The sequence below is a fragment of the Acipenser ruthenus genome, chromosome 23 (assembly GCF_902713425.1).
Source record: "Acipenser ruthenus chromosome 23, fAciRut3.2 maternal haplotype, whole genome shotgun sequence".
NCBI lineage: Eukaryota > Metazoa > Chordata > Actinopteri > Acipenseriformes > Acipenseridae > Acipenser > Acipenser ruthenus.
The window spans coordinates 29,031,711-29,043,042 of record NC_081211.1 but is presented as its reverse complement, the minus strand read 5'-3'; the positions used below and the strand labels follow the sequence as shown (position 1 = coordinate 29,043,042).

The window sequence follows — 11,332 nt, the reverse complement described above, 5'->3', positions numbered from 1 at the left end:
TAATGTGGCTCTGTGTTTTACACACGTATACATGTAGATGGATATAGTTTATAGGAATATTGGCAGTAATATTAAGTGTAGAGACCCAATATGCATCACTTCTAATGTGTGACGACATCCTGAGGTTGTTTAGAGATGGTGCTCACATTATAAAATAGATACAAAGTACAAAAAAAAAATGACCTAAAATATGCAAACTGTCATGAGAGGATCGATTTAGGATTCAATATAAATGGAAAGTAAGAACCTGGCAGTAGTGAAGTTAATTTCTGCATTGATATGCCACGGCGGTTCCATGGAAGGTGAAACAACGCGTTTCGTTCTTCGGATGAGAGGTAGATCCGAGGTGCTAATGTAAGTGACTCTGCAGCAGCAGTGGTGCTGCGTGGTTCACCCCCCATAGTCTCTAAATCGCGTTGGACAAAAGCGTCTGCTAAATGACTATTATTATTAAGAATTTTCTTTTTTCCTTCACTTGTTGACAAAACTCCCACCTTGTGGATCATTGCTCATTATACCTGTAAGTGCATTATCCCATGTATACTGTGCCATATACTGGACTGTGATATCTCTATTGATATTCGTGTGTGTGTGTGTAATATACAACACATTGCATATGTCCCATACAGAGCGGAATGCAGTGGATATACCCCACGGTATGGCTGTATTGTGTTCATGTCAGATCCGATGCCCTTATTGTCACTGGTTTACATTGTAACAAGTCGTTCTCTCTTGTTATTGTATGTAGCTTTAGATGACCTTCTGTGACCTCACCGCCGATTGCAATGAAACAATGTATCGGCATTGCAGTGCAATTCTAATTACGGTCCGGGTAGCTAGTCGGAACCTGTATTCAGTGTACTAGGTTTCCGGGTAGAGCCGCTGTACAAATTGAACTGGCTTGAAAACAGCCAGCGTGTAAAATTGCTGATTTTAACGACTCAGAGTGAATATAAACGATAATTAAAGTATTTTAATGTTTTTTTTTTTATAACCTAAGAAATATTTTTTTAAAAATAAAATCTACTAGTGATATGTTTCTATATTGCTATTGGGGAAGCATCTGATTCGTGTGTACTCTCGGATTGGGATAATTAATCTGCAATACCGTATGTGTAGTTGTTCAAAGGTGATCGCTAGGAAAATAAAGAAACGCTGGCGAGCAACTAAGATTTATTAGAAAGAAAGAGATATACATGAAAGTAAAGACCGGCTGGGAAATGTTACACGTTTATGGATAACAGGGCTGAGAAAAATACAAGCGGGACACAAAAAACAACTAACAGTAAAATAAAAAAGGGAGCTAATCCGAGCAAAGAGAAGATGGACAGAGCAATCGAAGGAACGGAAACGCGATGAGCGTCTTCACAGGATGTGTAGAGAATACAGAATAACAGTCGGGATCTAGTGGCATCATTATTAACCAGATTTGAAAAGACACACTCCTCAAGGCAATCACACAGCCTTGAAGATGATGCACTCGTCTAGAAGAAAACCTGTGCTTTATTTCAAGGAGGAGAACCGGTAAGGCAAATGCATTCATTTTCAACTGAACTTCCTCGTACGGATTACTCAATTTAAATCAAACTAGGGGGCGCTTCGTTTAAAAAGAAGTGTAGACGCGATATAAGAGAAACCATACAGAAACATGATTGTAGTGTGTGTGGAGTGATACGGAATTGTTCTTCGATTTTAGTTTCTGAAACGTGTCACGTCCTCTACGTACCGTGCAACACGCTAATTCAACGCCGTGCCTGTGTGTTTTGTCGATAACAGATTCCCAGACTCAAAGAACAGTTCTTCACAAGAGCAGCGTTTGTAAGTAAGCATAGAACTGGCCGCCTCACAGCCACAGAACTAATTTAGACGCTGCTGACATTCTGGAATTGTGTTTTTAATGGCATGGCGTGTGCTGCTACAAATTGAGGAACGGAATCTAAAACGTAATATTTCAGTTAATGTTATTACTCATGTGACATGTTTCCGGTGGGGTTGATTCCAGCTGTTATTGCATTTACAGGGACATGTCTTTGGAGAATATCCAGTCCACACAGACAGTACAAATAGCAGCGTTCATTGTATGTGCAAGAAGAGATGTATGAAAACCCAGCAAAGCCAAAGACTGTTTTGAATATGTGGAATATTTCAACAGATAACCTGGAACTGATAAGAGATCAAACAGGGTACTGCAGGCAAGCAAGCTCTGTTTGAATGCAGATAGGCAAATAATGAAGGTATGCAACTGAGGGGAGTGCCAGCCCTAAAACACAGATACACAGATTTAACAGGGCTTATAAACTACACTAGCATTGAAGAAAATATGCAGACTAAAGCTATACCTTTAATTAAATGCAGGTCTGCATAAGACAGTAGCACCTGATTGATTTGCACTGCAACATGCATCATAAATTCATCACATTCGTCTATAGAAGTCTTGTAAGATTGTAAGTGTTTAATTGTGCTTTGGTGGTACTAGACTGTTTGTTTTTTTTTTTTTTGTGGGGGGGGGGGGGTCTGAATTGTCTTGCCCTGACTGAGTGAAAAGGATCGTCTTTACCATTGAGAAACCCTAATCCGTAGTAGTCCATAGCACAGTAACAGTCTGCTTCATCGGTGTGCTTGTGCTGCATGCTCCTAGTAAAGACTGATCTGGTATGCATGTTGTAAATGAACGGTAGAAGATTGTGTCGGCTTTATTCAGATCTCTTGGTCTGTGAGCTGGGCATTCGAAATCAGTAATGTTTAGCATACTCTCACTGCTGCATGACTTTCAAGTGCTGTAGCCAAGTTTCAAGAGGGGCTCTATATAGGCTAATGACAAGCCATGGGGGTTATTGATCTGCCCTAATGCCCCCCACCCCCACCCCAGCCAGTCCCCCGAGGAGCTACACCTAACAGTGGAATCTGAACTTTTACAAATGTGCCAGTGTCTTTCACCAAGCATCTCTTTTGCCTGTGTTGTTGATTATCAGGTCCCGTGTGTTTTTCGGCATCCTGTCCAGAAAGTGCTCCATCTTCAAGCTCTTCTGTGTCTGCGTGGTGATCGGCTTTGCCTCTCTGCTGTGGCTCCAGCTCAGCTGCTCGGGCGAGGTGCCCAGGAGGGGTGTCGAGGACGGCACCCTGCCCCGTCAGCCCTGCCCTCCAGAGAGACAGGCCAGCGCAACAGACGACCCTTCCTGGGGTCCTCACAAACTGGCCCTTCTCATCCCTTTCAGAGAGCGCTTTGAGGAGCTCATGGTCTTTGTGCCCTACATGCACTCCTTCTTAAACAAGCTGAAAGTACGACACAAGATCTTTGTGATCAACCAGGTAGATCATTACAGGTGAGGCATCCTGCTGGGTTTAGGCTGTCTGCTGAACACATTGCTTTCAGATCCCACTGACTCTGTGCACCTCATCCTGCAAAGTGACTGGGCCGGAGTGAATTCCCACAGTCCGTGTTCCAACTCGTACTGTCAGAGTCCCAATAACAGGCATGCAATTAAGACTCCCATTGCATAGCAGTGTGATCCATTCCATGTTTTACTCTTTACTTAGTAATACACACCTGGGCTTGTTACCTAGAAACTGTGGCTGCGTCTCAAATTGCAGTTCAATAGAAATCTAATTCCTGTCCCTGCTGTAGAAATTGCATTGAAATGGTTCTGGGAAGCGAAGAGATTTCAAATTGCTTTCCACTCTATCTCATTACTGTGTAATGTTGCATGATGGGTTTTCCAATATGAAGTTCTCAGCGTTGCTTTTTTTATTTATTTTTTGGTTCAGGTTCAATCGAGCTTCCCTGATAAACGCTGGATTTCTGGAGAGTGGGAACGACACGGATTACATTGCCATGCACGATGTGGACTTGCTGCCACTCAATGAGGATCTGGACTATGGGTTTCCAGATCAGGGCCCGTTCCACATCGCGTCCCCAGAGCTGCACCCCCTCTACCACTACAAGACATACGTGGGGGGGATTCTGCTCCTCACCAAGCAGCATTACCAAATGGTAAGGAACGGCCAGGCCAAGCGCATTGGAAGAGAAGCGAAAACAGCTCCAAATGCTGCGTCTTACACCCCTGGAGGTTTCAGCACAAACTGAAGAAGAGATTGTCTTTTCTCATGAAGAAAGACATGCAGTCAGATACATCTCATCTTGTAAAATGAGTATTGTTCTTTTGTGTTATAAATGTCTAATTCATGAATTGCACCACAGTATGTAAAAATGCAGTGATGCAAATAAGACCCCTATTGCAGAGCAGTTGCAGTTTCACCCATTCCACGTTTTTATTACGAGCTACATTAGCCTCAGTGTATAGGTAACGAGCTCAGGTGTGTGTTACTAAACTCGCTAGTAAAACCAGGAATGGATCACACTGCTATGCAATGGGAGTCTTATTGCCATCCCTGAAATGCAGTCATGCATGAGTAAGTGTGTGTTTGTGCTGCGTGATTGGATCTGTTGTGCTTCTCTTGCAGTGCAATGGGATGTCGAACCGCTTCTGGGGCTGGGGCAGAGAGGACGACGAGTTCTACAGAAGATTAAAAGCAGCAGGGTTGCAGGTGATCCCCGAGGGCTTACTGTAATCTGCAAGCCTTCATTCTGCTCAGAAACTTCTTCAGAATACCGGCTATATCTCTAGTGCAAAGACATAGTTACAAAACATCTGAATGTAGTTCAGTGTTTACTATTGAGTGTTCATGTTTAGGATAAAGAAACTACAGTGCATGCAACAGAACTGCCCTGCCCTTAGTTTTCCTGTTTAAAACTGATTAAGCTGGTTTGTGCTGCCACAGCACTGTGGAGCCCCCTCCCCGTGCAGCAGATCTTCTTCCTTTGTGCAGAAAGGCAGTTTTAGGTTTCAGGTGTGGTCGTTGTAGTGAATCCACAGGGAGAATGGGGTGGTAGGATCGCTGCACGGTATCTTAAACCCAGCGTCTGTCTGCTCACTAATCCTAATGCTCTGTGTTTGTGTTCTCAATGCAGCTCTTCAGGCCTACAGGAATAACGACCGGGTACAAGACATTCAGACACCTACACGACCCGGCGTGGAGGAAGAGGGACCAGAAGAGAGTGGCCTCACAGAAACAGGTACAAATCCCTCTCCACCCAGCTGCTTTCTACAGCACTGTGCACTCACACTGCACGCTCTCACTGCTGAGCTTGTGCATTCTGATTGATGCATGGCTGCTGGTGAACACCAGCACAGTAACTGAGAAACATGCAGCAGACATGAAGGATACTGGTGAACACCAACACAGTAACTGAGAAACATGCAGCAGACATGAAGGATACTGGTGAACACCAGCACAGTAACTGAGAAACATGCAGCGGACATGAAGGATACTGGTGAACACCAGCACAGTAACTGAGAAACATGCAGCGGACATGAAGGATACTGGTGAACACCAGCACAGTAACTGAGAAACATGCAGCGGACATGAAGGATACTGGTGAACACCAGCACAGTAACTGAGAAACATGCAGCGGACATGAAGGATACTGGTGAACACCAGCACAGTAACTGAGAAACATGCAGCGGACATGAAGGATACTGGTGAACACCAGCACAGTAACTGAGAAACATGCAGCGGACATGAAGGATACTGGTGAACACCAGCACAGTAACTGAGAAACATGCAGCGGACATGAAGGATACTGGTGAACACCAGCACAGTAACTGAGAAACATGCAGCGGACATGAAGGATACTGGTGAACACCAGCACAGTAACTGAGAAACATGCAGCAGACATGAAGGATACTGGTGAACACCAGCACAGTAACTGAGAAACATGCAGCAGACATGAAGGATACTGGTGAACACCAGCACAGTAACTGAGAAACATGCAGCAGACATGAAGGATACTGGTGAACACCAACACAGTAACTGAGAAACATGCAGCAGACATGAAGGATACTGGTGAACACTAGCACAGTAACTGAGAAACATGCAGCGGACATGAAGGATACTGGTGAACACCAGCACAGTAACTGAGAAACATGCAGCGGACATGAAGGATACTGGTGAACACCAGCACAGTAACTGAGAAACATGCAGCGGACATGAAGGCTGCTGGTGAACACCAGCACAGTAACTGAGAGTCTTGGCCACCAGCTTACATCACTGTGGCTCCAGCTTGCTCTGATTTTAAAGTCATACAGTTCATAAATATCTAGGCATTAGATCAATGACAAAACCACATGCTTTCAGACAGTAAGCAGGTAACTGTACAAAGACATTTACTTACTAACCGTGATCGTCACCCTGATAGTAGGTTCTTTGTGTTGTACATCTGTGCCAATAATTCTTTGAAACAAGTGAACCAGGAGACTGTAGTCTTTACCCACCGAGAATCGGGTAAAATGATTCTTTTATGGTAGTGCGTGCATGGATTTCACAAACGGCGTAGTTTAGAGACGGACTGGAGCTGACTGCCGCTTCAGTAAGATCTCCTATACTACGAACGCTTTGCTGGGCAGTGTGTGTTTTGTGTCTCAATAAACATTAACATGTAGTCCTTTTCCCCGCCAGGAGCAGTTCAAAGTGGACAGAGAAGGGGGGCTGTCCAAGCTGCGATACAGTGTGGACTCTAAAAGGGAGCTCACGATCAGCGGGGCTCCATGCACACTGATCAATATCCTGCTGGACTGTGACCTCAACGAGACCCCGTGGTGCCTGCTGAGCTGATCAGAGGTGCAGAGCTCAGGAGACCCTCCTAATGCTGAGCACATGAGGAATCTCTTCTCTGTTAATACAGGTCTGTGGAGAGTCGATCCTGCTGGAGTAGGAAGCTGGAATATGTACAGCCTGCTGAGAGCTGTGCAGTATCTGAACTGATACAATGAATTTATCCTCATTTATTATTATTATTATTATTATTATTATTATTATTATTATTATTGAACCTGGCAGTGGACGCTGGGTTATGAAATACTGCATCATGAGCTTTTGACTTTGCCCTCATGTTTTCCAAGGCAATGCTCAATGTGAACCTATTTGTATTTTATTAGATTTTATTGGGAGATCAAATCTAGATTAAGCAGCTGTTCTAGGGCATGATGGTCTGCTTTGGATATTTTGTTAGCGAGTGTCTCTTTGTTCACAGCAGCAGGGAATGACTACTCTGAAAGCCAGTCTGCACTCTCACGAGTAATTGGATCTTCAATTGACTTTTGTTAGGCTACAGACTGGTTGGATGGTGTTCTGCCTGTATTTGCACAATATTTATGTAAAGCTAGACTGCAAAAACACGAAGGTGCATAAACCAGTTTCTTAAAAGCTATAGTTTTATATTAAAACCTACATATTCTGGACAAGACATTGAACCTGCTGTTTTTTGGTATGTGCCCCTCCTCTCTGATGTCTTTAGTAGTGTGAGCTGGTGGTGGAAGAGAGGCATCTGAAATGTGAAGATTTCTGTAGGTGACATTATGAAGAAAGTCCTGGTGTGTTATCCAGCTCCTGAATGCATTTCTGATGAGCGACCCACCAAATTGTGCAAACCCTCATGCACAGAATCTTCTTCATAGTGCTGCTGCAAACCCTCATGCACAGAATCTTCTTCATAGTGCTGCTGCAAACCCTCCTGCACAGAATCTTCTTCATAGTGCTGCTGCAAACCCTCATGCACAGAATCTTCTTCATAGTGCTGCTGCAAACCCTCATGCACAGAATCTTCATAGTGCTGCTGCAAACCCTCATGCACAGAATCTTCTTCATAGTGCTGCTGCAAACCCTCATGCACAGAATCTTCTTCATAGTGCTGCTGCAAACCCTCATGCACAGAATCTTCTTCATAGTGCTGCTGCAAACCCTCATGCACAGAATCTTCATAGTGCTGCTGCAAACCCTCATGCACAGAATCTTCTTCATAGTGCTGCTGCAAACCCTCATGCACAGAATCTTCTTCATAGTGCTGCTGCAAACCCTCATGCACAGAAACTTCTTCATAGTGCTGCTGCAAACCCTCATGCACAGAATCTTCTTCATAGTGCTGCTGCAAACCCTCATGCACAGAATCTTCATAGTGCTGCTGCAAACCCTCATGCACAGAATCTTCTTCATAGTGCTGCTGCAAACCCTCATGCACATATGGAGCTTGTGAAACATATTCTTTTTTTAAGACAATCGCTTATATTGAATTATGGTACCTGCGTGCATATATAAACATATGTAGACTCCTCTCTTGTGCAATATAAAGTGAGTTAAAATACTACCATTGTAGATCTGTAACAAGACTGCAGCATTTCCCATGAACCGTCCCAGAGCATTATTTTTTTTACCTGGAAATTCAGTATCGCGAGTTACAGGCTGGAATAAACTCAAACTGGGAAGAATCCAAAAAAAAAACGAAATGTAATGTGAACTGTGCTGGAACTCTACAAGCAGCCCCCTCTAGGAGACATAGTGAGCAGAAGCTACAGCTCTGTGTCCTGTGGATGCACTCATTTTAAAATGTTACCCTTCTGCGAAATGGAGACGGTGTGGATGGAAGTCTGCAGCACAGTGTTAAAGTCTGGTGTGCAAGCTTTTGTCCTGCAACAGCGACAGCATTTGTGTGCAAGATTTTCTATGAGTCGAGTGCGTTTTAACTAGTAAAACAATTTTGTTACTAAAGCACGAGTTGCTTAGGGAGTTTTTCAGCAGGGTCACTTTGCTGACAGAAACAGCTGACCTCTCCACATATCTGTATGTATTCTGGTGAGAGCTGGTATGCTGTATTCAGTGTTATGACCGGTAGGGTACCTCTCATGGGTCGTCTACCTCAAGACACAACAGGTGATGAAAAATCATGACAGGAGAAATCAGCAGGGAAAAACTAACACAACAACGATACACAAGATGTTCAATTGTAACAGTGTGCTGGCATGAGAGAATGCTCAGACACTGTTTTAATCCAAGGGTCTTTATGTGAAAGTTTCTAAAGTCATTTTTGTTGCTGTGTTGTTGTTGTTTTTGTGTAATGGGCTTTGATGAAACTAAGGGAATTATCTGATTGCTCGTTTGCTGTCTTTGAGGGTAAAGCAGGTGATCGCTGCATTGTATATGTAAGGAAATACTGTAGCATGGAATGCAAACGAAAAAACAGAAGCTTTGGATTGTATCCGTTTTATTTTAAAGTGTGCCTTTTGGTTTTCAAGAAAGAACGGGGCTTGTTTTAATATTTATATTATTAGAGTATTAGAGAAACTCAGACAAGTGTTTCAACAGAGGATGCATTGGGGGAGACACTTTTACTGTTTAAAAGTGACACTGATTTATACATTGTGCAGAATGAAAATGAATAGTTGTGTCCTCATGTAAGAGGATGTGTGATGCCTGGTCTTCCATAACTGTTTCAATGGCTTGTGAAGCCATGCAGATGGTCTTTATTGAAATCAGGCTCCTTTTAATAAGAAATACTGCATATTAATAAACATGAGGAATCCTGGATTGTTAGTCGTTCAGGTCACAAGATGATAACATGCTGGAGGTGGAGAAATGTATTTATTTACATTATCAGAATAAAACAAATACAAAGTTCATGTCGGTGTCTATAATTGTAGTATTCTTCTTTTTTCTCATCATTGTCAACATTTATTTAAATATTTGTATGTGAACTTAAAAAAAAAAAAAAACGAGAACTCAGTACCATGGAAGTGCAGCAGAGGGCACGCTTGTGCAAGTGTTTTTAGACTAGAGTCCAGAAATCTGCTGTGCATGTTTATACAGGTCACGGGCATTTGTATCAGTACTGACTGTGTACTGTACAGCCTTTTCAACCGTGAGTGTCCCGCTGCGCGTTAGCAGTAGCCAGCTCGATATAAAGGAACATGTGCTGACCTGTTTGTATTGTGTTTCGATTAGTAAAAAGGGGCCTTTGTTCGCTTTGATGAATTTGACTTTCTGTGATAAATAAAGACCTATTACTAACAAACGAATTCAAATTGTTGTGTAATGTTTTGCTGTGCACATTATAAGGGTTGCATTTCCGCGCAGGTGCAGAAAGGGTGTGTGTGGGTGTGTCTGTGTGTGTCTGTGTGTGTGTGCCTGTGTGTGTGTGTGTGTGTGTGTGTGTGTGTGTGTGTGTTTAATTTGGTGCTAACGAGCTCTTTTTCCGAAGCTGAAATGTATTTATGGGTAGCAGGCATGATTCGAGGCGGTGGGTGGCGGTGTATTTTTGAGATGCCTGCATATTGCTTATAGCGTGACGTAATTCGATAAGAAATACAACTATGATATCGCTGGATTGATTTAATGATGCATGTGGCAATAGCTTTGCGCGCTGCAGTGTCCTTGAATAGCGGGTGCTTTAGTGTAGTTTGCTGTTCTGGAAAGGTATTAGTACCCTACTGCATTTCTAATGCCCTTGTGAACAGGCAGGGGGGAGAACCTTTAGATGTTCTCTTTCATCTTAACGAGCCATTGTTACAGCATTAGCACAAATTCATTATTCATTGAGCATTAGCACAAATTCAGGCCTCCATTTTTTTTAGCCACCTGCGCAATCAGGCAAATTAAGGAACTGCGAAAATCGATTTATACCTCGTTAACCTTGGGTGAATAGGGTTATAAATGATATAGACAAAGGCAGTCCTAATAAGACATGTTCGTCTTGACGCGCGTGCATCCACTCCTTAAACACAAACATACACAAAACCAGGATCTCACTTTGTGTTCATCTTATCGTGTATCCCATACAGATGTGCAAAGAAAAGAAACGAGCCACGTTCCTCTTTCCAGTGTATGTATTACATTTGAGAATGCAGCGATATTATTATTACTGGTAGCAGTACTAGCAGAGTCACATTTCTATAACGAGGCACAGTTTCATTATGCTCAATATTAACTGCAGAGGGCAGCAATGACAATACCTGGACTCAGGTAGGCTCTTGCTCGGCGATTTAAATGGTTTTGAAGTAACAGTAAACATCTGGAGTCGCAGCCAGCAATGTAATAATGATACGCTTATCATGTCCCATGTTGTGTTGCATCAATATACACTGTTTTTAGTACACATTCAAAATGTACCCATTTAGCTTATGTTCCCAATATATAGATGGTGGCATTCAAACCACAGCTGTACCTCAGAGTCACTATAATGGTTTAGTGTATTGTGATACTGGGTCGAATTCCCTTAATCGGTTATTGGCCTCGTACCCAAAGTGCAATACATATTTAACGGGACATTTATTCTTAGTAGAGGGAAACTAAAAAGAATATCTCTTTGCGCGTATATAACTACAGCTGTGTGTGTGTGTATATAAATATATATTTGCAATCATTTATTATTTTAGCCTGTGAAACCAGACATATATTTGACTTGATTAATCGAACTGAAATGTAATCATTCAGTACTGAGCAAGCG

The 11,332-nt window shown here is 42.8% G+C and overlaps 1 protein-coding gene across 1 annotated transcript; it reads left to right on the top strand.

Annotated features, from left to right (window-relative positions):
• Positions 1–826: 826 nt before the first annotated feature.
• LOC117412848 (beta-1,4-galactosyltransferase 7-like) lies at positions 827–9,905 on the top strand. Its single transcript, XM_034021430.3, has 6 exons — positions 827–1,524; positions 2,973–3,323; positions 3,766–3,991; positions 4,462–4,545; positions 4,970–5,074; positions 6,517–9,905. Exons 1-6 carry the CDS (start codon positions 1,472–1,474, stop codon positions 6,670–6,672), a joined length of 975 nt encoding a protein of 324 aa, XP_033877321.3. The 5' UTR covers positions 827–1,471; the 3' UTR covers positions 6,673–9,905.
• Positions 9,906–11,332: the final 1,427 nt, after the last annotated feature.